Below are 27205 nucleotides of genomic sequence, written 5' to 3'. Positions count from 1 at the left end.
ATAGCAAAGTCGCCAATCAATTAGAAAAATGTCTACGGTTATAAATTTGGTTTGCGCCCCACTTATCTTTTGAAGTGGAGGAGAAGTGATACCGAATTCGCAGCGGGGTTTTCCCCGCTGCGAATCTCAACCGCTAGGAACTCATATAAAGTCGTGTTTCGCTCAACTCAACGCTTCGATTTGTCCACTAACGAGCAGAGGACGGACCACACAACGAAGATGAAGAGTAAGTACACATTCTGAGGCCTACATGTTCACAATGTTTACAGTGCAAAACTCATTATCATAGAGCACATAGGGCACACCTATATAAATTGAGGGACACATATGGTATGTTCTATAAAATAACGGAAATTTTTAAATTTCGCGGGCTTGGAGAGTCCGATTTTCGTTTGTTTTTATTATGTCGTACGCATGTACCTGATGTGTGATAAATGCAAGGGGATCGCATAGAGGAGGCCCAATTCCATCCCATTGAAGGATGATAACTGTCGCCACTTCGATCGCATTTTAATCGGTTTTCAAAAATCTCCGTCACAAGGTGATGACTTCAATGCGATCCACTTTTTTCCAATATTTTTGAATTATAATGTTTTTAATTGCGAGGAATATCATTGAAAAGTAATGAATTTGATAGATCACGGTAAAATGTGTTTAAATTTCGGTTCATACCCCTAATGATGCATTCTTTCCCTGTGAAATTCGGATCAATTCGTCCGTCATCGACACAAGTGGCGATTTTTGAAAACCCATTTAATTGCGTGGTGGGTGACAACACATTTAGGGTGCGGTCCGTTGAACGCTACTAATGCTTCGGAACGCCACTGAAGAGCTCCCTAGCGGTCCGTCATTCGCTAAGGAGCGCTACAGGTTAAGGTGTGACGTCACGGAAAACGTCACACACCCGTTTCCCGCCTCGCTGCAGACGCTCCCGTGAAAACTAGGGTCAGCGGAGGAGCGAGTCATTTTTTGGCGGAAATTCGAAGGGAATGCACTGAGGCAATGGAGAGTTTACTCACGTTGCAGTTGTTGGACGCTGAATGTGGACGCCTTTTTTCTATGAAGGTGACTACGAAGTAATGAAGTAGGCGCACATAGTAAATAGATGTAAATTTAATTGTGATTTAAATAAATATATAGCAAGCACTATCTCTCCGTAGGCATTCTCGTATCTCCCCCAAAATGAACTCAAATGTCTCTGGAAGCAGCCTTTACATTCAAAAGGTAACAAAAAATTATAAAAAGGGGCATGTCGTAGAAGAAAGGTTTGTAAGAACATATATCGACCCATCAGCTCATGCCATTAATTAAAATCTGAAGAAAAATAGGATACATATGGAATGGATTAATGTTTTATAATAGTCGTTAGCCATAATAAGTTAATATGTTTCAAGTAAGAAAACGGTAGGGTACCTACTTTTTCCTTTACTAGGTTAATGAGTTTCAATTAGAAGGGGAAGGCGAGGGTAGGTGTGAGAAATACGGTCCTAAATTTCTTGCTTTACTTTGTGGAACCTCGATGTAGGAAAATAAAACTCATTTAAATGATATTCGAACATATTTAATAATATTAAATGACCATAATCGCCTCAATTCTCAATTAAAACCATCTCTTCGATTTCATAACCCCAGTTTGCCCGCCCTCGTTCATTTCCGCCATTTTGACTTCGCTCCTGACCGGTCCGAAAAGAAATTCTCGTAGCGAACGTAGCGCCTATGGATAAAGGTTTCTCTGTATTCATTGTTTAATTTGTCCGTGGCAGCCGCTGAGGTTAGACGTATTCTTATGAGGACAGGCTCACAGGCTCAATTATTGGTTCACACTTCATTGCTTGTTCGTGGATTGTGCACCAATATCAATGCTGTGAGATGCCTTAGTCTCCATATTTGCCAGACATTACTCCGTGCAACTTTTTCCGTTTTAAAAAATAGAGATAATCTTGAAGTTTTACAAGCATAGATGTAATGAAAAGCGAATCGCTGAAAGAGCTAAAGGTTATCCCAATGAGCGAGTTTGAGAAGTGATTCATTTTGGAAGAAGTGCTGTTACAAGGGGCACAATATTTAATATGGGACTATTGTGAAGGCGACAAAAACGAATAAATAAATATTTTATTTTCAAAAAACTTAAGTCCCCATTATTTCTGAAAACACCTCGTGCAGGGTGTGCATCTTAATTAATGAGACTAAATAATTTAAAGAAATTTATCAGAGATATCAATAAAAAAAGCTAGTTGGTAGTTTCCAAAGTATATGTGGTCCTTCAGTCACCACACTAAGGCTTATTAGCTTAAGCAAACCACACTTAACCCTTAACATTTTATATCATGAATGATACAGTTCTCTAATGGGATGGTTTCCAATTTTTTTATTGCCTAAATCGAAAGATTATTACTCCTGGAGCACGTATTTCACGCTTTTAGATTTTTAAATGACGATACATATTTTTCGCGATTTAATGAAAAGTGAAAATTCGTGAAAAGTGACGTCTAACTATGAATGCCAGGAAAAGCCCGTGTGACGTCTGGCTGCTGCAGTGTGAGGCCAACTGGGTGCGAGGCTCTGAACGCCGCTACGATGCAGGCTGCTTGCTGCCGAGCATGGCGGTAGCGTAGAGTACCCTGCTACCAGGTAACGCTTGGCTTAAATAAGGATTATTAATACCCTATCAAGCGAAGGAAACTTTTCGACCATAGACAGTTTTAATAGGCGATTATTAATATACGTTTCCCTTATCTCTGTGCCTCACGCATGCATTGGTAAGCTCAGACGATGTAAAACTCCTATCTACTCGTATAGAATGTAGTCCCTGTGACGTCACAAGGAGTTGCATTGCATGGGCGCCAATCTGGCCTTTTTCAAATGAGGTTAAAATTGACCATTAACATTCGTCTAAACAGGGATTTCTAAAGCCAAAAAATTTGTATATTATGAATACACTAATGGTGGGTAAAGAATCGCAATCAATGCCTTTCGTTTTCTTTGATGAAGGAAACTACCCTATTGTCGGTTATTTGTGAAGGGCACAATTCTTCCTCTCTTACGCAAGGTGTTTCAGATATAAGGAGAAAATACACCCCGTAGTTATACGGTGCAGTTCTCGAAGTAGTCAGAAAGGTGCCCTTATTATGGCAGCTTCTAAATATGTTGAAGGAATCAGCTCCCCGTATGAGAAACGAGATAGAGGATTTACCCGAGTGATATCTTTACATGTAATAAGTAAAGGCACAGCCACCAATGAGAAGTTTTCAATTTGTATCTGAAATGAAAACCTTTTGTGGAAAATTTCCAAATCTGTGATGCATATCCGTTGAATGTAAAAGTTGTATACAACCATATGTTTGATACATATTAAAAAGTTTCCTTAAAAATCAAAAAAGCAGAAAAGTTTATTAAAATATAGTAATTGAAGCGTTACTACATATATTTTATTAGGAAAAAAATTTGTATTGCGCATATTCATAAATTCATGCAGTTATAGGTTAAGAAAATTCGCATTACTCAAAAGTAGGGTGCAGTCGCAACATTTTTCTCGTATGAATCTTCTTTTCAGTAATTATTACTAACTGTTTTTATTTTCCTGTTAACATACTATGGGAATAAAAAGAACAACTGGTAATATTGAAAATATAATGGAAAAATACAAATCGAAAATGAATAACCGTATTTGTAATCCCTGTCGCAATTCTAGTGTTAAACAGCAAAATCATTTTTTAGTACAAATATAGTATAATCACACGAATGGAATGAAAAGAGAAGATACTTTGGTACAGTTCACATTTCAGGTGGCTTGCGCCGCTTGGATAGTTTGGTCAGCATCCATCTATTGTCCGCTGTTGTGTAGTGATTAGGATACAAGGCTGCCTCCAGGGAGGACCGATGATTTCTTTACGATTCCTTTGGTATTGCAATCTTAGACTACAGCTGACATTAAAAATGCCCATCTCAGTACTCGCGGATACTTCAATGGCAGAAGTACGGGCATTACCAAATTAAAATCACGTGTTTTCTAAGATCTGGAAATTGCAAATAAGTACGATTTCTCCGTAGATGGGATCGAAGTCATCGTAACTCTTTTATTTTTTTTGTCTTAACATCCCCCGCTACATGCCTATTGAAGCGGATTGCGGAGAAGTATTTAAATGTAGACATAAAACTTAAAACTTGAATTCTTCTGCAGATAAAGACATTTCGTTTCTTTTATTTGCCAAAAGCTCACGTTGAAATGTAAGTAAAATACGACTCTTCCGACTCAAAAGTAACTTGCATAAACATTGGTTTACGATTGCCACCTCAAAAATTAAGATATCAAATTAATCGCATCCGACGCTGTAACAACTACTTGCATTCTATATCTACATTATATATAAAACATTCGTTGAAGGACTAGTGGAAGGGAAGAAAGGCAAGGAACGGCTTCGAATCAGTTACAATTGAAAGGTTATGAAGGATGTAAAAGAGAAGAAATACGTCGCTATGGAAAGGCTAGCGGATAGGAGAGAGGAATGGAGAGCTGCGTCAAATCAATTGTTGACTAGTGATGATGATTAGATATGTACGCCGCGGCGACCCCAACCCCGAAAAAGAGTCCAAGAGACGGCTATCCGACATCGAACGAACCTGGAATTTTTATTATATTTTTCCTCACCAATTTGCACATTTTGAGACCACGAATTTTTAATCGGATGATTTTTGAGAAATAACTGCCAGCCTAGTAATAGGTTGTCTTTATTTGTCAGGAGTAACTTCAGCACCCGCAATCTTCTGCTCGCTATCGAAGGTGTATTATAATGCATTAACTATGGAGAAATGCCTGCATCGCATACTTTTGCGAAGCAAGATCCACGTGTCACTTTTTCAAAAATGATTACATTTCATTTGTGATACTATACGTTTTCATTTTATCGTAGAAAGTGGATAAAAATACGAAAATAGTTCGTTTTAAACATTACATATAAAAAATCTTGCTTATGTATCCTGTTTCGAGCTTATGGAACTCAAATAGGAGTAGTGGTAGAGGTCATATGTCAACCATCAGTGGCAGATATAATCAATATACGGTGTCTCAATTTATAGACATAATGGCGTCACTCGCTAGGACGACTCATTGCATCTTTTTATAACTTGTCTAAAATTGTTCTAACCTTGCATGGATTTGCTATAGGAATTAGGCAAGTATTGTCTTTGCATGAATATGCACGTATACTTTGTTACGCCTCCAGGAAAGGGTATGGGGATGGGAGGAGTAGGGTGGGGAACCCAACGCCGTCGTCATGGCAACGTGGGCCACTATTAGCGAAAACAAGCTTTGCTGTCTCTACAGAAAGGAAAGAATATTCTATAATTAAGAATACTCCACAGATTTTTCCGTAGATGGGATCGAAGTCATCGTAACTCCCTAATGCTTCACTACATCTGTCGCCTTTTAATAATAATAATAATAAAATGCCTTTATTCGGGTGAGGTTGAGGCTGAGAAGTCCCCTCTTCCACCTAACCCTTCGATAGCGACAGTGCAAACATATTAAAAAAATGGTAGACAAACGTTTAAAATACAAAGGATATATAATATACACTGTTTGTGAAATTACAAAAATATAAGCAACTATATGTGAAAATTTTGTGTGAAAAAGATTTCTGTTTGTGGGGGAAAAAATAAGGATAAGGGTTTAGTATCCTTCAGTGAAAAAAAACCCACTGCAGGAAAACGCCAACACAAGAAGGGGGGCGTGAAACACCTGCGAAAATCTAATGAGTGAAAGCTAAAGTCATGTTATTTGTAAAATATTTAATGTAAAATTTTATGGGCGTAATCGCCTGCCCACGTCGCTACAATTTCCCAAGGACGCCGCCGACGCCAATTTCTTTACCGTCAGCGCCAATGCGAGGACGACATATGTTTAAAAATCAAATGAGGGACGATTTCTTCACGAGACCGTTGGGATTGAAATCGTAGACTCAAGTCGACATTAAAAAATGTCCATCTCAATCTCGCGGATATTTCAATGGCAGAAGTACGGACATTACCAAATTAAAATCGCGTGTTTTCTAAGATCTGGAATTTGGAAATAAGTACAGCGTGGAGAAGCTTCACGCTGTACTTATTTCCATTGTCGCGAAGTTTTTCACGAAGTGTTATATATTTATGTCACGAAGCTTCAACCCTGAATAGCTGATGTCAGTAGGAACCGAAATCGCTAATAATATTTAGTTCGATAGCGCACCAATCGCTGCGATTGGCCGCGATTTTTCCCTGTTGTCGGGGGCTCTGGACAACTCATGATTTGTGCATAATGCGCTAACAATAAGCTAGCGAGCTGCGATGGATACGTCACGATCTCTGGCAGGCAAAGTATTCGAGGTCATGAGTCGGTCATTGCAACATGGCAAACTCGCGACCGATTGGAGCGCTTGGCTCAAAGCTTTGTAGTTTAAAAATGGTTTTTTCGACTATGATGTTTAAGTTTATTATCGATGATGTTTAAGTAGAAAAAAAGGAGTTTTCGACTTAAAAATCATTGGTAATTTTTGCTCCGAATGGTATCAGATATCCAGGGTTAAAATTTTGTGACATAATTTTCCTCCACCCTGTACATAAAAAAATTCATTTCCCAGCACTAGCTGAGAAAATAGCCTCCGTTACGTATGATGTGCACATTTCTTTATCCGTGGTAGAGAGAAGAATAATTAGAAAGCGGAGATGGGGAGAATAGTTATTTAAAGTTGGAATGGATTCAATTAGGAAATATGGTGAAATAAAAAGTGGTGCTCAATGTGAGAGTTGGGACAGGCCTGTGCGATTTCTTAAAATTGCTTCATGTAGAACTACCTAAACCTACGGGATAAGCACATACCTTACAAGAGCTCAATGATGGTTTAATCTCTAGGATAGCTTGTTAAATAATTTTAATGTGTATGTAATAACTCATTACACTTGTAAATACTAACTATCTTCGTGAACGTTTTGGCTTGCTATAACTCATTAATGAATCACTTACTACGCTAAATTTTATTTCTTTATTAACAGCTAGTAGTTTTATTTGAATGGCTCCATCTACGTGTATCATTCTAACTCTCCCCGTGTCTGATCTAACCACGTGTTGCTGCTGAGTGTTTGGCCTGTACTCGAGGAACAAGAGCGTTTATGATGAAGGCTAGGATGAATGCAAGGTGTGGAGTAACCATGTACCATTCACCCTAGCGGTGGCTTGCAAGGTATCTGGTAGATGTAATATTAACTGATTCTTTGCATTTTCTCTGTTCTCCCTAGAGTTTCTTTTGCCCTGTTGGTGGCCTTTGCGACGCTATCACACGGCTTGAAAACCATCTACAGTGCTGTGCCCCGAGTGCTGATTCTATTTCTTCCGCATTGTTACGATCTTATCCACGAAGCATTGGCTACTGAACAAGTTTTCTTGTAATTTCAGCCGGTAGAGAAGTCTCATACTAATCATAGCATTTATTTTATTGCTTTCCTCATCCGATTTGAAGATAGAGAAAGCTTAATACAGTTGATTCCCCAGATAAACTCTTCATATTTCTTCAAAATGACTGATTCCTTGCATTCTCTCTGTTCTCCCCAGACTTAGGAGTTTCCTTTGCCCTGGCGCTGGCCTTTGCTGCACTAGCTCACGGCTTGAACACCGTGTACAGCCCAGACTGCACTGTCTGTCCTGACTGCGTGAACGAAGTGCACACCAACTACAGCTATCCCATCCCGGACGACATATGCTCCCTGTGCCTCTGCGAGAACGGCACGCCGGAGAAGGTCAGGTGCCAAAGAGGATTCAAGTACGACGGAACCAAAGGGAAATGCGTCCATGACGACACAGGGTTGTGCTCGCCTTGCTGCGACGACTGTTGCAAGAGCATGTGCCCACCCTGCTACCACGGCATCGCCACTCCGATCCCCAATCCGAAAAACAAGTGTTGGTACTGCTTATGCGACAGCGACGGTAGCATCAAACAAAAGCAGTGCCCGCGAGGCTTCCGCTACAACCCGGACACCATGGACTGCGACATCGCGGATCCCGACTGTGGCGATTGCCCGGGGGTTCAGTGCACTGGCGGGGATCATGAAGAACACTTCGCGGACCTCGCTAGCAAGGACAATTGTGACTTCTGCTGTTGCAGACCGCACGAGACCTCAGTCTACCACAAGAGGTGTCCATGGGGCGAGAAGTTCCTCGATGGTACCTGCGATGAGAGTACCAGGGGACAATGCAAACCCACAAGGTAAGCAAACTTAAATACTTAGAGTTTTACGAGGGATCAATCACTCCCATTTGACCTGTGGTGTATTATCCTATTTCCTGTCCTCTCATGGGCATATCCAGCGGGGGGCAGGAGAGGATAGCTGCCCCTCCCCCTAGAAGCAAAAATCGCGAAATTCATTAATAAAAATCAGGACTGGATTGAAAGTCTTCAAAAAAAATATTTAGACCCACGAAAAATGATATTTGAGACACGTAACTAAAATATTTAAAGTAAAACTATTTTTTCGTGCAAATATGTAAGCATTTATATGCAATTACGTTAGTAATACTATTTTTCGTGCAAATAATTTTATTAACTAACAAATCGCTGTTATAATTTTCTTAAGTTGTTGGTTTCATTCTCCTTTTCCATGCATGTGTTATAACTTGAACGACCATGGCTTGCCTCCCTTCCTATGTTTGATCCTGTGTACGCACTTGTGTCTCGTTAAGTCCTAACGCAGGAGGCATTGTCCAATGACAATAATACTAGGTATTAATAATGATATGAATATATGAATACCACCCCAAAACAGTGCTTGAAAACAGTTCACTCAAACTTTACTACGATTTTTCGATCGAAACGGATAAAACCATAGTCAATCATATACCACACATAATTCGCTTGTGAAATAAAGACGACATTATTATTATTATTATTATTTTGATTGACAAGAAAAATATAACTTTTTATATGGCTGATATTGCTGTACACTCTCACATAACATCGAAAAGACAATAGCCGAAAAATAAATAAGTACCCAAGTATTGGCCATAGAATTGAAAAGAATGTGGAATATGGAACAGGTTTTTAAAGCTCCAATTGTCATCTCCACTATCGGTATCATCCCTAAACATATACAAAATAGTTTCAAATACTCAGCATTTATCCAAATACTTTTATTGAATTGCAAAAGGCTATGATAATTTCAACTTGCCATTCACGAGAAAATTTCTCAACGCAATATAAAAGTAAAGAGTTACCTTGATGAGAACCCGTTCTCTTTACATAAACAAACTCAGTGAAAACTGAAGAAAATTCAATAAAAAATACGATGATAGTAATAATAATTATATTTATTCGTCACATAAATACAAGCTTTAATGGTATATGCAGAATTTGGAACATAGGTACCCCATTGGAATTAAGATCCCGTTTTGTGGTTGCCAACTCCTTTTCCCTTTGAATGTTTGAAATGTGATAATATATATTTGAACGAAGGAGTCTCAATTCTGGCAGTTACAAAAGAATAGCAAGAGTTGTACAAACAAATTTTAATTTTCATATGACTTTCACACATGAAAGCACTCTACTAAGGCACTGACATTCCGCTAATAATGTACCACATTTCACACATTATTTATTCAAATTAGATACATTATTATAACAATGAATGACCAATTTTTTACACTTTTACCATAATCATTTTCAATCTTTGCATTAGTTATGCAATTAGGCAACGTAGAATATATTTTGGGTCCCAAGAATTGGAAAATTTGCTTAAAGATTTCTATATTACGTCTTCGCATATCTACAAGGTCAGCAAATCGGACTCCAGCTGCACCGGTATATTTTTGTTTACATATTACTAACACTACTCTATCATCAGTTAATATCAGGCACAATCAGGTGCTGTCATCATCATACTGAGAGCCAGTCGAAACAGTCCTGGGACTCTGTATTCATAAAGTAATGGAGAAACTAAACTAAGGATCTAATTGTGTGTAAAATGGTGTTCAAAATGTAATAATTATATTCAGGATACCGCATTGATACGATTTAATATGAAAATTGCCATCTATAAAATTCAGGAATTCTCCTCGGGCTATACACCAGGTTAACTCAGTCTTATTGGCCGATGTTTCGGAAAATGACTTGTCTTGATTTTCATTCAGTGTGAATTTGGACATTCAGACACTAAAGCGTCTTGAGAATATAAGGCAAGTCGTTTTTCGAAACGTCGGCCAATATAACTGAATTAACCTGGTGTGGAGCCCGAGGAGAATTACTGAATATTATTTACCAGGAAAATTTAAAGTCATCTATTAAGTTGTTGAAAAAAGCGTTTTTTTTCGCGTTATATTAGAGCCGAATGGAACAAATTCTTGTGTTTTTCAGACATTATACACGTTAAAAAGTATCTTGTTAAAAAAAACCTGTTAACGCCGAGCGGTACCATATGGTACCAGCTGGTAGTGCCATAATAAACGAACTTTTTGTTATTTATTGTAATTTGGTGGGGATTTTGAGGGTTTTAAACTAATAAGCATATCTATAATTACGTTTTACAGTTTGATTATTTAAGCAAGATTTGACATTTTTGAGTAATTTTGATAATTTATTGAGCAAAATAATTTTTAACGTTTCTGGCATTAAAATGTGAAATCACTAACGCCTATTTAATTTCGATTTTTGACCCCTTAAGGGCCTAGCGGTACCACATTGTACCAGGCTGTATCTTCGAGACTATTAGTGCTAAAAGTATTAAATTTGCATCTAATCGATCAGATTTTAAAATTGAATATTACGAAAAAGTTGGGATGAAATTTTAAATTCAAGCGTTACCGGGTTAAAAAACTGTAATAAATTTATCTAATATCTATACCGCAAACAGTTTTTCTTTCGCAGTTCCCATGCATGGTTTCACCCCATTTTCTTCCATTTTTGTTCTATTTTAGATCGGAGGAATACGTCCTGGTAGATGACTGCGCCGGCGTCGATTGTCCAAACGACCCGACAGGAACCCCCCTCTACCCAGATCCCTATGACCCCCACTACTTCTGCCAGTGCGACTATGGCGGACGGGTCCACCAGATGCCGTGCGTGCCCGGATACATCTTCAACTTCAAACTGCAGACTTGCATCATGGAATGACGACTTTGAAAGAAATGCAAGCGGATTCTGGGCGATCTTCACCGATTAATCCCGAGTCGAGACATCGTGAAAAGCAACGAAAGAAAACACACCCTACATTAAATTATGTACATCATTAAAGAAAATGTTTTCACTGCATTTATTGATTTTTATTGAAATACTAAAGCCCTGTTTCACCATACCCTTTTTCAACAATGAAAAGATAAATTAGATCCCTAGTAATATATTTCCTACAAAAGATTCATTTAACCGTTGTAAATGGAGAAATTAAGAGATGTATTTAATTGGCATAGACCTACAATTGGTGAAGAATGATCGTAGGCTTTCCCGGCGTATAGAATTGTGGAAGGTTACTCGGGATTTCCACCGGGTCAGGTTCTCCAACTCCATCTCGGCCGACGTTTCGATGAATGAGTTGTCCATCGTCTTCAGGGCAATGAAGACGATGGACAACTCGCCCATCGAAACTTCGGCCGAGATGGAGTTGGAGAACCTGACCCGGTGGAAATCCCGTGTAACCTTCCACACTCTCATTGGTGTTTATTATTTCATTTAAATAATTCTGTAGAAATATGTATGTACACGAGTAAGTATGGATTTGAAAATTCGAGTGATCGTTGCGGAAAACTAGACCGTGAACAGCGACAAAAACAAACCGCAATCCACATTAAATTATGTACGTCAATAAAAATTATTATTATTCTGATACTCTCACTCAGGTACTCATACAAATGTTTGGGGTGAACGAGAACAGATATAACAAAAATTCATATCATCGACCCCCTCTAAAATCGACTTAAACTCTAGGAAAAAGTGTCAAAACCCTAAATTTTCTATTTTTTATAAATATTTAAAAATAAAATTGAATATGTGATCAAAAGATGGTCATCAAAATTCGATGGTGGCACTGCGATCATTTGAAGGAAGGTAAAAACAAGTCATCATAACAACAAAATTGATCTTGCCAAAAAAAAGCAGAAGTGAGATAAGAAAGGGAAAAAGGGAGAAGAAGGAAATAAAGCGATAATATGAGAAATAAGAGGTTGGAAATTTACAATACAATTTTTGAACAATCAAGCTCTTCTTCATGGCTTGATAAAAGATCGTAGTCTAAATACTATTGGTAGAACTCATGAATTCTCAACTATGAAAGCACTCGTGTTGACTTAAGAATTGGAACAGTATATTTGAAAAACCGTGGAGTCGTTCTTAAGGTACCGTATGCTTACAGTAGTCGGTGATATATAATCGACTCGTTAACGTGAAACAGTGGTAACTTGCCAGGAGTACTGAATTTTAAGAGGATAACAAAAAAAATAAATAAAATCTTCAGTTGTACGAATTACAGGATAATAAACATACCACATAGTACACCATTCTTCGCCGACCACGCTGATTAAAAATATAATATTGAATTGATGGTTGATGAAGCGGCAAAGGATAATGAAGAAGTACCACTTAAAGAAAAAAATGAGCAAGGTTTTTTGGATGTAAAATACATCTGACGCGAGTAATTAAGGAATCCTTATCAACAGAAAATACCGTCCTAAAATGATCTGCTCTGTAGTAGGTCCACGGATAGCTTAAGATATTAAACTGGGGATAGGCTACAGGAAACCAAGATTAAGGTAAGTTGGATATAGTTAACACAATGGCTTGCGAGGATAAACTACTTTTGAAAGAGATAAGAAACTGGAAGAGCTAATTATTGAGGCAGCATATAATTGTGAGCTAATCACAAAATCTACGCTAATGGAAAAATAGTGGTTACATAAGATGAGAGGAAGATACTACGTTAATTGAATTCTGAGTAGATTGTAGGTGTATTACCTCATGAAAAACAGACCGATTTCAAGGGAATATCACCCGCAAAACATCGCTAAGTAATCATGACTCTATCCCTTTTGTTTCATTGTTGGTCATCGATATTTCTATCATTTGGTCATATAGACACTGCAAGGCGTCATAAAAACTGATGGTAATTGCTGAAAATATAAGATACAAACTTACACTTAAAAAGGAACAAAATAGTTGATCATCCTGTGAATTCTCATAGTTAGTGATGGTGCGATGTGTCCGTGCAATTAATGATTTATTAAACTAGCATTTGACACGAAAGTTTCATAAATATTCACTTAATTTGAAATACAGGGGAATACAAATCGACCGCTCCTAGCCGTACAGTAGTATCGTAGTATCTCGAAAAATCGTTCCATATAGTCGTATCAGAAATTTTCACTCCAGAAAATCGTATCTTTAAAATTTGAGCCATATAATCGTATCTGAAATTTTGTCCATAAAATCGTATCTTAGAATACCAGTCCACATAATCGTATCTCGGGAAATAATTCCATTTTAGATTCAAGGTCTACATTTTCACAATTTTGTTGGGAATTGTTAGGATCTTCTGAAAATATTTATAATTAATGTAATTTTCCAAATCTGTTTATTAGTTCATTTCATCAACAATAACAATAACAACCAAAATAAATATAACAATAGCAAGAACGAAAGAATTATCAAAACAACAGTATAATTACAACATTAAAATTAAATTTTAGTAAAATTCAAATCGAGGGGTCACAAATTTTCTCGTGTGTCATTTTCTTCGTCAGTCTCGTTCGCAACTTTTTCTTTTAGAGATTCGTAATATTCATGGTACTTTTGGGGAATAGCTTTTTTGCGGCATAGTTCTAGTAGATCCAATTTTTTTGCACGTGAAATTCCAACGTCTGACGAATAACATTTCTTCAAGTCATAGGCACTAATTCCCCTCTTTTTTCCAATGACAATGGTTTCTTGCTTTTCCTGACTGAGACAGACCCTATAGCGAATTGAAGTGATACATCTTTTATCAAAAATAATTTCTTTTACTTCCGAAATAAGGAACTTCTTTCTCTCAATATTCTTGGTCCAGTTATAATTTTGTGCTAGATTCTTGAAATCTTTAATCATGTTTGATGTTACCGTAGTTAGCATATAAGGTTTGCCGTGCTGTTTTGCCGTCTGAATTATTTCCTCCCAGTAGCATGGAGCAAAAATATTTTTATTTCGAGCAATTGTCTCAATCAAGGCATGCATTGAGTCACCCTCGTTTTGGGTATGTCCCTTCTCGAGAAAACGATGGGTGATTTTTATGCGGAATTTTTCTGCAGCATACACGTACATACTGAATATGGTTTTGTTCCGATTTTGACCGGAGCAATTATCTGAGTAGAACCGGAAATCCCGAATGCCTTGAGTCACCTTCTTTGAGATGTAGTCAAAGACAAATGTAGCGATTTCATTTGAACCCCTTAAAGCCTCATTCTCTGTCCATAAATAACAACAGCCTTCAAGCTTCGATATATCGAAGATTGAAAAGTTATACACGTTAAGCTTTCTTTTATTATAGAAAGCATTTGTATCCCCTTTTGGTGTCTGGAGAACTTTCTGTAAATCATAGCCACAAACCGCGATTTTACCCGGCTTTAGCCCTTCCTCTCTATCTTTTTCTTTCAATTGACGGAGGTATTTTTTGTTCAGCTGATGTGTCGTATACTTATCCTTCAGGTGCTCTTTTTCAGCATCGGTCGAGGAGGCGAATTCGTTGCAAAAATCACATTGATCTTTCTTGGCCCTGAAAAAGACGATATTGAAGCACGTGTTGAAAATATCCCGATATTGTCTCAAACTTGCGGTTTCTTTCTCGGTTTTTCGGCGCTCTTTCATCCAATCCAGGTATAATTTGTGTAACTGAGTCACACTGGTGATTCCTTCCGCCAAAAAAAACTTTCTTGGATGTAGCTCTAGTATAGTGAGCCGGTTGTCTTGGAAGTGCATTTATATGGTCTTTAGCAGTCTGAATTTTTTCTTTGCTCACAGGTTTTTTAAAATTGTGGTGCCCTCGTAGATCAATCATAGATTCTCTTGTGCGGTATTAAGTGAGATAGTATTTACGGAAGTTTCACTGATGTCTAGTGTCGAGAGGAACATTTTCTTGCAGATTTTCAGAGCACAGCCATCGACTTCAAATGTTTATTCGCGATGAAATTTCTTGCGGGCATCGGGAGGGCACTGTAACGAGGTTTCTTGAACACGTTTGGATAAATATTTTAATTGTTCGGTATGATCTGCTAGACCCCAATACTTGTCAAAAATTGTCTGTCTCTGATCGTCCGTCACTTTTGTGTCACATTTGAAACGGCACGTCGGTCCGCAAGACGGCTGAACTTGCCTTGCAGCAACTTTTTGGTTTGTTGTCCGGGATATGTACTCTTGACCGGAATTGCAGAGTTTTTTGACCTTATTTTTCTCCCAGTTGGAAGGTGTGCATAGCCTCTTTCTCGTCAATTTAGTCGGTGGATTATATGATCTTTTTCCATTTGTCTTCACACTAAGCTCAGCGACGAGCTCTTGCTCTTCACTTTTTTCGGAACATGTACTTGAACCAGAATAATCTGAACACTCTGAATCACTCACCTCAGTTTCTGTAAATTCATAGATTCTACTGTTTCTTGGAAGACTACTTTCCGGGCTGTCTGGGTTCCTGGGAGCGCTTATAATAGGACCTGTGTATGAACAAATTCCACTGACGTCGTTCTCCAAGCTCCTGGATCCGTCAAAATTGGTCCAAATTTCACATCGGTCAACACCAACAAGTTCAGGATCGAGGGTTTCCATCGAGGATTGAAGGAGTTCACTAAATATTCCAAATTCACTTTCTTGTGTGGCCTCGTAAGCTTTAAAGAATAAAAGGTCGAAAGGTTGAAAAATCGCTAAATATTAGAAAATTCTTGGGGTTCAGTTGTAATTTACTTATCTACTGCTTGATAAATGCTCTCTATAATTATCCATGTTTAATCGGGTATTGAAAAAGATCAATTTTCACTGAACGTTGGACGGCAAAGACTGAGCTAATCTTACGAATTCTGGCTTACCCTTGGCTTACCAAATAATAGAAAATATTTTTTTACATTCAATATTTTATTATAGGGACGATATAATTTACAATTCAGAGAAGTATTGTTGTCGTTTCTATGATGGACATTATAAGTCCAGGAAATGAAGCATTTTGGCTTGCAATTTTTTCAAACTGAATCGATTTTCTTGAAATTTTCACAATAAGTAGGGAATATACCAAGAATCAAAATCTATATCATGCCGTTGGGCGCTTTTTCCCTGGGGGTGGTTTCCACCCCATCTCGGGGGTGGAAAATGTTAATTATATTTTGACCACTGGAATCGATAGAAAAATGAATTTAAGAATAAAATGTTCTTTTCATTTTTTTGCGTAAAATAAATGTTTTTCGAGTTATTTGCGATTGAAAGTAACAGTTTTTTGACGAAAAACTCAACGATTTTAATCGATTATAGGCAAATAACTTGAAAAGTATAAATTTTTTAGGAAATAGTTTGTTACAAAACTGTAGCTTGTAAAAAATTAAATAAAAATCTTATTTTATATTTCCTTTATGACCAATTCTGACCGAGCTACAACTTGTTGATGGTTATCTATTGTTTTTCATACGTTAAATTTGAAAGATTCAATACCAAATAGCGGGAAAAATGTATTTTTCGAGAAAAACTTATGCAATCTGTTTAAAAGTGTTTTTAAAAAACTTTCTCAAAATGAGAAAAAAAAATATTTTACCATGAAATTTGAGCGAGTTATAATTAAAAATAAGATCAGCTTTTTTCTACGAAAATCAGTGAAAACAACTCCTTATTACCACACTAGTCAAAATTGATCAATTCCCTTCAGAATTTCTCTTTATTTAAGTATTGTTTATTGATTCTAGAAGTTTGTTTAATTTACAATCCTAAATTTGGAAAAAATTGGAGGAAAAAGTGATAAGCCATTTTCTACAATTTCGTTAAAAATGCTCTTTTTTCAAAATAACTCCAAAAAAACTGGAGATATGAAACAAATGCTAGAGTAATACATTGAAGCTTCTTTATTTTTAAATATTTTGGTGTGTTTTAATTTTCTATACAATAAATATTTGGTGAGATATTGATAATTAAAACCTCTATTTCCAAGGGAGCTCCACCTTATTTAAACCCTTAAATCCCTCCCGTTTCAAAATTAAAGACTCGAAAAAAATTTAATTCACATGACCTCGTAGTCAGTAAAAACCCTAAAAAATATTATTTAAATGAACTTTCTATCATAAAAAATAAAGGAGCTATATTTGAAATACCAATCAAATTTATTTTCGAAAAATTCGAAATCCACAATTCAGAGCATAACATTCCTCATAATCAGTATACTTTGTGTACTTTACGTTCGAAGCTAACGATACACTCAAATTTGCTACAAAATAAACACAGATACCCATAAGATGTGTATATACACATATTATGTGAGTATGTGTGCTCTCGCTCACAGTGACCTGTGTGCATGCATGTGGTGGGAAGACTGGAAGCCATACAGTCTCCGTTTGATAGTGTTTCATGTAATGACTACATAAATGTACATTTATTTTTTTATGTTTCCATGACGAAGTTTGTTCTGTTTATCCTATTGCTACATCTTTTCTGTGCTGTGATTAAAATCATGAGAGAAAAAAGTGAATACATAATAAAAGGAGTAAGAAAGTGAATAAGAAGATACAATGTGATAAATAATTTATATTTTTATGGTAAATAAAAATATAAATTATTATATATAATAAATATAATATAAATATAAAATATATAATATATAATAATATAAATATATAATATATAAAATATATAATAATATAAATATAAAAATAAATGGTTTTTTTACATTAACCACGAATAAGGGTTGATTATTATGGGTTGAAAAGCCTTAAAATTATTTTCCAAACAAAAAAAATAATTATACAAATAATTTAAACTAAATTTTACCCGTATTTAGCTTTAAAATATAATTTTTTAAGTTTTAGCTTTTAGGGGTAGTTTTCACCCCTAAAAAATAAAAGGCGCCCTTCGATATAATATAGATTTTGAAGTAGGGGGTATAATAGTCTAATCCCAAATTTTTGAGCAAATCGATTCAGTTTGAAAAAATTGCAAGGTTTTTCACTTTTATGACCTTCATTTGCCGGACTATATGATAATAATTGCCACGGGCGTTCAAAGCTAGAATCACGGACACCTGTTTACAGAAGCAAACACCAGGCTGGGCTCTGTAAAAGCTGACAATTGTACATTTTAGAAATTCGCTTGTTTTTTCAGTAAGGGAAAAATCCAATTCTCGAAAAGAAAAAAGAATTATTGCCGATATACTGCTATATGGAATGATTTCCCGAGATACGATTATGTGGACTGGTATTCTAAGATACGATTTTATGGACGAAATTTCAGATACGATTATGTGGCTCAAATTTTAAAGATACGATTTTCTGGAGTGAAAATTTATGATACGACTATGTACATGGAACGATTTTTCGAGATACCACTGTATGGCTAGGAGCGGTCGAAATATTCGCACACATAATGGTCACGCTTTTTGTGCCAATCGTAGGGAACACATATAAGAAATATTTGCGTCAAAACCCTAAAGAAGCTAGGATTTGTCCAGCGTGTTGAGGGAACATTTTCGGTTAAAAAAGTAAAAAAGGGAGGTGATATTATAAATAAGATATAAATAGATAGATAAAGAGGGGCGTGAATTTAAGGAATCAACTGACATTTAAAACCTTAATAATTCCACATAAATTTAATACTGTGCGACCTAGAATTCGACGTGTCACGTGACCCAGGTGATGACGTGCCACGTTGAGGGTACGATGAAAAATTATAGTTGTAGGACAGTAAGGTGGAAATAACGGCAAAGGCCGGCCCCGAATAAGATACATAAGGAAAGTTACTAAGCATGTAGAACAAAAATTATTTTAGTGTCAAAAGACTAGCTCACAGAGGAATTCCTCTCTGCGTTTAGATCTCTTTTTAAAAAATTAGATAAATATATTCGTTAATAGCCGTTAAAATGTAATTAATATTAATTCGTTCACGGAGGTCTAGGGAAAAAAGCCAATAAGGGCTCCAATAGTAAGAAATGACACATAAAGTGCTATGTATTAACTCAATGGATAAATATTTTTCTCGTTACTTTCTGATCGAACAAAAAACAATTTTTAGACGTTTTAAACAATAATTTTTTTCGAGTTGTATACGTGAACCCAGCGGTTGAAACACTCGTACTCGTTACGCCGCGCCGTAAATTTTTTTTATAATGTAAAGGGCTGTTTTGAGAATACGGCACGCACATAAACCATTGAAAATTAGTTTTTTAAAAAGAGAACGCTATGAAATGATTATTTGTAATGAAAACGGAGATTTAAAAATTATATTTTACTGTCTCGTAGGCTATTGAAAAGTCTAGAGCATTATTTAGTCCTATATTCATTTATTGCAGTGACGTAACTAGGAATATGCTTTGGGGGGATGAGGGAGCTTGGGAGGGTGACTCCCACCCCCAGGAAACGGGGGATCTGGGAAAATTTTAGAAAAATCACGTCTGGAAATACATTTTTCATCATTTTATCACTTAAAATTTAACTTAAAGCAGATACAGTCATTATATATCAAAACTAGACAATAGTTTTAAATATTGTTTTTGTTTCTCTGAGACTTTGAGGGGGGGATCTATCCCCCCCATAGTTATGCCACTGATTTGTAGTACTACAGTGTTTAGATTTGATGCCTTCGGAGTCATTCGAGATGTGGGTGTGGAGGAGAATTGAAAAGGTGAAGTGGACGGAGAGGAGGAGAAACGACGAAGTGCTGGACATGGTGGGTGAGGAGAAGAGCTTCTGGATGAGATAGAGAGGAGACATAAGGTAAGGATGGAGCGAGTGCTAAGCGAGGAGGGGATGTGGAGAACAGCGGTGCAGGGTAGAATGTTGGGTAAACGAGGTAGAGGGAGGCATAGAATAGGATTTTGTTATAGATAGAATGAAAGGGTCTTATTGTAAATTGATGAGGTCGGTCCATAAAGTTAGGGGAGACGTCCAGAAAACTTCTTAAAAACTCCATAGAAACCTACATTCATTGGTAGAATTGGTGCTTTTTTTAATAATAATGATTTTCTATCCTTGTATGCTAGTGAAGAGGCTCGAGAAATCTCTAGTCTTCTTCATTTATAGTACTACAATATTCAGATTTGATGCCCTCATTTCATTCTTTACTAAGCTACACCTTCAGTTCCCTGAACTTCTTCAATATGTCTTTCTTCGTCTCCTTAAAGTAATAACTCTTTGTTTTTCCTCGGCGGACTAGCTATTCAATCTTTACATCCATTGCATTTCTTACACAATTACTGTGCCTCATTACGCGGTCACGTGGCCTCTCCTATTGGTTCTTCTGTAATGTCTGGAGATGTGCATATTCAAGAGTACTAATATGGTGTTAGTGTATAGTGCATGCTCCATATCTGCTTTTTACTACACTATTCCTCGTTCCTCCTCTTCAATTTTTACGTCTTGAATACTTAAATATACGATTGGAAATCCGTAGTAAGTACTAAAGCACGTAGAATTTCAATCAACGTGTTTTCCATTAGTAGATAAAAACCTGTTTTATGGGTTCGTGGATCTCATTTAGTTATATTATCAGAGATAAGACAAAAAAGAATGATCTGTTTTCATTATCGCGAAAGCAATTAAGTTCTACTATCTGCCAATCTTTTTGCCGCTTCTTCTTCGAGGAATTCAGGAGAAACCACGGTTCATTAATATAAACGCTGAGGAGATGAAATATCATTGTGAATAAATGACATTTCCTCAAATTGGACAATTTTTGAGTAGCCAATCAATGAAATCATTCCAGAACAGAATTAAAGTCAATTTTTTGATTAATTAACATTTATCGAACGCGGAAATCTTTATCAGCTCCACTTGAGAATTATCCTTCAAAACAAATCTAATCATTCGCTCTGCTTGAAGTGCCCTGGTCATTTGAAACCAACAAAGATAAAGCTTGTAAATCAATAGTATCTGGGGACCGCTTCGGGTGATCAAGTTAACTGACGTTTTTCCATATCTTAGTGCGTTGAAAAAAATTACTTTGTGTCGGGGAGGCGTTTAATTTGAGGGGATCAAGGTTCGAAATGCTTGTGAATTATCAGGTTTCAATCACAGTATAATTATTGAATCTGGAAGGGGAGGTAATTAGAGAAACTAACGTGATGGCCGAATGGTAGTCAATTTGAGGAAGTGAATTGATGAAGTTATGATGAAAGAGTCTGTAGTACCGCGTGTCAATTTAATCGATTGGATATCATAATAGGAGTAAAGAGAGGGATAGTACGCATAGATTTGCACATAGAATATGCACAAATTAGGCTGGGAGCCGGAAGTAACTCGGGGGCAACGTTCTAGATTTAGATTCTTTGAGCTATTACGAACACACCTTTCATAGCAACGCAAAGATCTTTATAAGCACTGTTCTTATTTTCAGTGCACTGATTTTTATATACTTAACTCATAAAAAAATGTAACTCTGATACCGCCACCCCAAATAATGCCAATAAATTGCGAATCTAGCCATCTTAGACCGAGGACCTGCAGAGTTGCACTCAAGTTTGTGGGAAATCGCGTAATTTCGGGGTAATATTTATTTTCTTAGCTCAAAAATTTCGATAGAGAAAGAAATTTGCGAAATGGAAAACGAATTACTTGTATTCCATGCAATAGATTTTTTACCTCAAAATGCGCTATACTTTCACTCTAATTTTCTCAATTAAAACTCATAGGAGACTGCAATTTTTGGATGGTCCGAATGTAAACTGATCTTGAAATGAAAGATCTTCCTTGCAAATGCGAAAATTTTTAGGAAGACGTGTTCATCACTTATTCATTAATTACATAGTGGTTTGAAATGGAGAGTGTGAAGTTGGGTTAATTGGGTCGATGTTCACTTTTTAGTTGTATTATATTAGAATTAATGTATTTAATGGATAGTTTGAAATTGGTTAATTGGGACAATTATTGGGTTAAATTATTAGTAGTATGAGATTAGAATTAAAGTATTATTTTTACCATGGGTGTCTTTTCTGTTTCTAAACTTTGTATTAGATAGAAATTTTGTATGTACACATTTGTTATTCATATGTTCTAATGCTGCCACCAGGCAATAGTCTACTTGCAGTAATGAGTAATAATAATAATAATAATAATAAACAGTGGAAACGAGACTCCAGGATGGGCTCGCGGGGTTATACTCTCGGGGCAGGGTCTATAAGCTTTCGCTTTTCACCTCTGCACCACAGAAGGGGGAGAACAAGGTAGGAAAAAGGAAGGAGGCGCCGCGATAGGAGCCCGACGACGCTTCCTGGGATAGGATAGGGTTGGAAGGGAAGGGAAGAGGAATCCCGCACCGTCGCAGAGGCGGGAGGGACCAACCACTAGCGAAACCGTAATTTAATTTTTCTACAGAAAGGAAAAAATTTCCTATGAGGAAGGAAATTTCTGCGATTTCCCGTAGAGGGTCCGAACGTAAACAGCCAGGCTTCAGCTGATCCCGTGCGCCGTGCATAGCGACATTCAATTATATAATTCGTAGCCACGGGCGTGACTTCATGGAATCGGCTCAGCATTATGAAATGTAAAAAAACCTTAAGAATTCCACATAACCTGAATAGTGTACGACCTAAGATTCGACGTGTCACGTGACCCAGGTGATGACGTGCCACGTCGAAGGTGTGATGAAAAATGATAGTTGTGGGATAATTAGGAGGAAATAACGGCAAAGGCCGGCCCCGAATGAGATACATGAGTTCAGGAATTCTTCTCGGGTTCTTCGCCAGGTTAATTCAATCACAATCAATTGCGTGAAATTGTACATTCAGTAAGTTAACGCCTTGAGAATGGAAGACAAGTCGTTTTCCGAAACGTCGGCAAATACGACTGAATTAACCTGGTGTAGAACCCGAGGAGAATTCCTGAGTATTATTCACCAGGAAAAGTTAAAATTGTTTATAAGAAAAGTTACTAAGCATGTTAAGCAGAAAAATTATGCAAGTGTTAAAAGACTAGCTCACAGAGGAATTTAGCGCCGCCATTAGGAGTCTATTTTAAAAAATCAGAAAAATTTATTCGTCACCAACCTTTCAGGCTGGTCTATGGTAAAAGGCTCTTAAGCTCAACATGTGTTATAAATGCTACATAAAGTGCCATCAACTAAATGAATAAAAGATTTTTCTCGTTATTTTAGAATAGGATAAAATAAGTTTTTTTATTTAAAATTGCTATTTTTTTCGGGCTGTTAACCCATAGTATGAACACAACGTTGCAACGCGTTGGAGCCTTGTCGTAGTTGGGTGGGAAATCCTATGTCGTACAGTATTAAATTTATGTGGAATTATAAAGTTTATTGCATTTCATTATTCCATTCCATTGTTTTCAGTCCAGTGCATTTCAGAGATTACTTTCGTATTCAAAAGAGGACCAGCAAAATATCCTTACATGCCTTTACTATGCAGGCTTATCATCACCTCCTGACTATTTTGGCTTCAACTTTCCTATTGCTCCCAAAACTCCTGACTTTCTTGTGCATAGTGGACCACCGAGGGCAGTTACCCTTTGTTCTTAATCAGCTATCACAGCCAACCATTAGGACAAGGTTGGTGGTTTCCGGGGTTACTTCGTGGAATTTGCTGAACATTTTCGATGATTAAATTTAAACTTTGTTTTTCCACAGAAGTTTTAATCAAAACACATCCTTGGTTTCGGCGGTAAGACCAGAAGACGTGGAAACCATGGCCGTGTTTTAATTAAAATTCTTTGGCAAAAAATTTTTAAATTTTATTCATCCAAAATGTCAATCAGGACATACACGGAAGAAAAGTGCTTTGCAAATATTTTAAACTAAACGAGTACCCAGGGCGGGCTCACCTGGTTACACTTGTGAGGGCCTTGTCCGAGACTTTTCACCCGCACACCTCGGGAAGGGAGGGGAAGGAAAAAGGATAGGAGACGCCGCCGGGATGAGAGCCCGACGACGCCTCCAGGGAAAGGGGATAGGGATGGAAGGAGTGGGATAGGGAAATCACAACGCCGTCATTGGGCCACTACTAGCGAAACCATATTTGAATATTTCTACGGAAAAGAAAGATTTTCTTGTGGAAAAGATAAAACCTACAATTTTACGTAAATTAATAATTCAGCAATCTCTGAAACTGGTTCCACTTTCTTACTCCCATAAACCATTTTGTAAGGAATATTCCCATCACTCTTCCCTATATTAATCTATTCCCAAAATGTTTTGCTATCCCAAGCTGTATCGTGAACACTTGAATCACTTTCTGCCCCTCATCTTTGTAAACATGTGGTAATGATTTAGGGAGTCGCCATGCCTGTATTTTTTTCCTATACCTATCATCAGATCTTAATTTCTTAATGATATCCTTATCATATCACCTGTGATATCTATGCCGGTATCTTCTACATTTAGGTGTCCATAACCTCATATGCTATTTTTTAAAAGCAATACAACAAGAATCCAAAAGAATCAAAATTTTCCTGTTTTCATCTTCTAATTCCTTGTACACTTTCATCTAATTCCCCTTCTTAAAATTATAAGACTCTTTATCTCTCGAAACCTCTCTCTCGAAGGATGATAGCTATCTAATGGAACTACTGCATCCTAACCTCTCACTCTCTAATTCAACGGAATCAGCATTTTTTGCAATTAAATGAAGTAGTTTCCCCCTACTATTGACAAATTTATTTATTTGTACAGCATCCATTAGAAGAATTAGAATAAATACAGTTCCTTTACGAGTTCAAAACCATACCCATCTGATGTACCTAATATAACTAGGAATAGGACTATTAAAATCATCCGCAATTAATAAGTCATTATCGACCACAGGAACCATTAATAACGTATTATAAAATGACTTGTGCAACTGAATGTACGTTTAGGTGGAAAATACACAACACGCATAAAGCCACCTTGTGATAATCACACATACTCTCTCTCTCTCTCATAGACACAATCAAAGGCATCATCAAACTCCTCCATTGTTTCTGAATGGAATTATTTATTCACAGCAACGACAACACCACCTCACATTACTTTCCCTGTAGTGCTAAAATCTCTATCCTTCTGAAAACTCCATATTCATTGCATTCAAACAACTCCGAGTCACATATTTCTTCAATAAGCGAGGATTCACTCAAGCATAGTGTTATATCATAATCAGATTTCAACACTCACACACGAAAGTGGTTTACCTTGGTTCTCAAACCTCGTACATCCAAGTATATGTAAGTAATTATACCTCCAATTTCTCACGTGCAAGTCACTCATCAGATGGCCCTAGTCTAATAATAGCCCTCAAGTTTGTCAAACTCAACTCAAAAAAAGCATTTGATAAAGTACCCCACGGAAAGGTTATAATAAAACTGAAATCTTGCGGCCTAGATGAAGACGTCATTTCCTGGATAATAGAACTTTTGCGCGACCGCGTGAAAATAGTAGTAATAGACGGTGCAGTCTCCAACGAAGTTAGAGACACTTCTGGCGTCCCTCAGGATAGGCCCACTCCTATTCCTTCTTTATATAAACGACATTGGTGAAATGGTACAAAGTAATCTACGATTATTTGCAGACGCTGTAGTTTACAGGGAAATCCCTTCCAGTAAAGATATGGATAAAATAACGAACGACCTTGCTGCTTGCAGTCAGAATTATATTTGAAAAAATGCGTAATAATGAATTTAAAAACACCCCACAACATAGATTTATCATTAGGGGCACCCAATTAAAGGCAGTTGAATCCGTGAAACATCTAGGAGTCAGACTCAATAATGATCTATCGTGGAATAAACATATTCGGGAAATAACAGGTGAAGCCAATCGTAAATTGGTTTTTGTTAAAAGAATATTAGGAAAATGCGACGACAAAGTGATAGAAATAAGCTACTTCTCCATCATTAGACCCCATTTAGAATACGCTACCAGTGTTTGGGACCCTCATGAAAAAGGCTTAATAAGAACGCGTGCAAAGAAGAGCTTCCAGGTATGTGAAAAGTCAGACCGTAGATTGAAAGATAGAATAGACCTTTAAAATAAATTCAAGAGCAGTGTCTTCTCTGACGAAGTTCACAATATCTTACGAACGCCAACATACTATGGTAGATCAGATCATATAAATAAAATAAGAGAGATAGACTGTAGAACAGACAGATTCAGAATGTCTTTTTTCCACGATCAATAAGAGATTATAACGGTAGCGTTAGAACTCACAAATAGATTAGATGACTTTGTATTGTAGCCTACAAACTAATGTATACCTTCTAGTATTTCTTGTACTTCAATTTTTGTCAAAAAAAGTACCCGTTTTTTGCGCGTGAAATCAAGTTGCGCTACTTTGAACACTTTGTATTCCCGTAATTTTCGTTCCAGTGACAAGAAATTTTTATGAAAGAAAGCCAGATTTAATATTAACAGTTGGCCGAAAATAAATTATTTTTACCCCTAAAATTAGTGGATTTGTTGTGAACAACGAAATCCTCGTAGTGAATAGCATATATTGCACTTCAGCAGGCATATGCCACGCGCAGCCCCCATACCCGATCGGAACAACTAGCCATTTGCGAAATACAGACGTACGGATTAGTCGACCTTATTTCGACTTTTTTGACGGTCGTAAAAATGTGCGGAATACGGATAAAACCAGTACGAGAAAATACTGGTCACTTATAAATTTGTCAATACCTCTCCATTATCGTTTTTTAGTGAACTAACGGTAGATCTTTTACCTTGAACTTCCTTAACATAAGAATTCATTTCTTTTGGGCTATCCCGTAACTGCTATACAGGTGTTTTCCTTTAAAAATTCGTGAATGTATTGCTGAACGCTTTCTTAGTAGCGGCTAAGGACAATTTATATTTTTAAATCATTAGTGAATAAATCAATACCAACATTTTTCATTTTAGCATGGCACGCTCTCTATCGCCTTAATGATTTTCGCACTGCCACATCATACCATCTCGGTTCGCCACCTTCTTTATTTTATTTCTCTAGGGATGTGACTTTTGATTCCTGAAGTTACGAGCGAAAGAAAAGCTTTCCAAATATCCTTTTAATTTAGCTTTATTATTGATTCTTGAAACAC

General features: G+C 36.9%; 2 protein-coding genes across 2 annotated transcripts; one reads left to right on the top strand and one right to left on the bottom strand.

Annotated features, from left to right (window-relative positions):
• Positions 1-137: 137 nt before the first annotated feature.
• Positions 138-11267, top strand: LOC124160695 (kielin/chordin-like protein). The gene is made up of 3 exons (XM_046536671.1): positions 138-226; positions 7583-8234; positions 10934-11267. The coding sequence occupies exons 1-3, from the start codon at positions 220-222 to the stop codon at positions 11127-11129; spliced, it is 855 nt and encodes a 284-aa protein (XP_046392627.1). The 5' UTR covers positions 138-219; the 3' UTR covers positions 11130-11267.
• Positions 11268-13063: 1796 nt separating this feature from the next.
• Positions 13064-15885, bottom strand: LOC124160483. The gene is made up of 3 exons (XM_046536336.1): positions 15251-15885; positions 15069-15136; positions 13064-13114 (listed from the first exon to the last, which is right to left on the bottom strand). Exons 1-3 carry the CDS (start codon positions 15789-15791, stop codon positions 13064-13066), a joined length of 660 nt encoding a protein of 219 aa, XP_046392292.1. The 5' UTR covers positions 15792-15885.
• Positions 15886-27205: the final 11320 nt, after the last annotated feature.

This window comes from Ischnura elegans, chromosome 6 (genome assembly GCF_921293095.1).
Source record: "Ischnura elegans chromosome 6, ioIscEleg1.1, whole genome shotgun sequence".
NCBI lineage: Eukaryota > Metazoa > Arthropoda > Insecta > Odonata > Coenagrionidae > Ischnura > Ischnura elegans.
The sequence above is the reverse complement of the archived record's forward strand: the minus strand, read 5'-3'. Positions and strand labels throughout refer to the sequence as shown.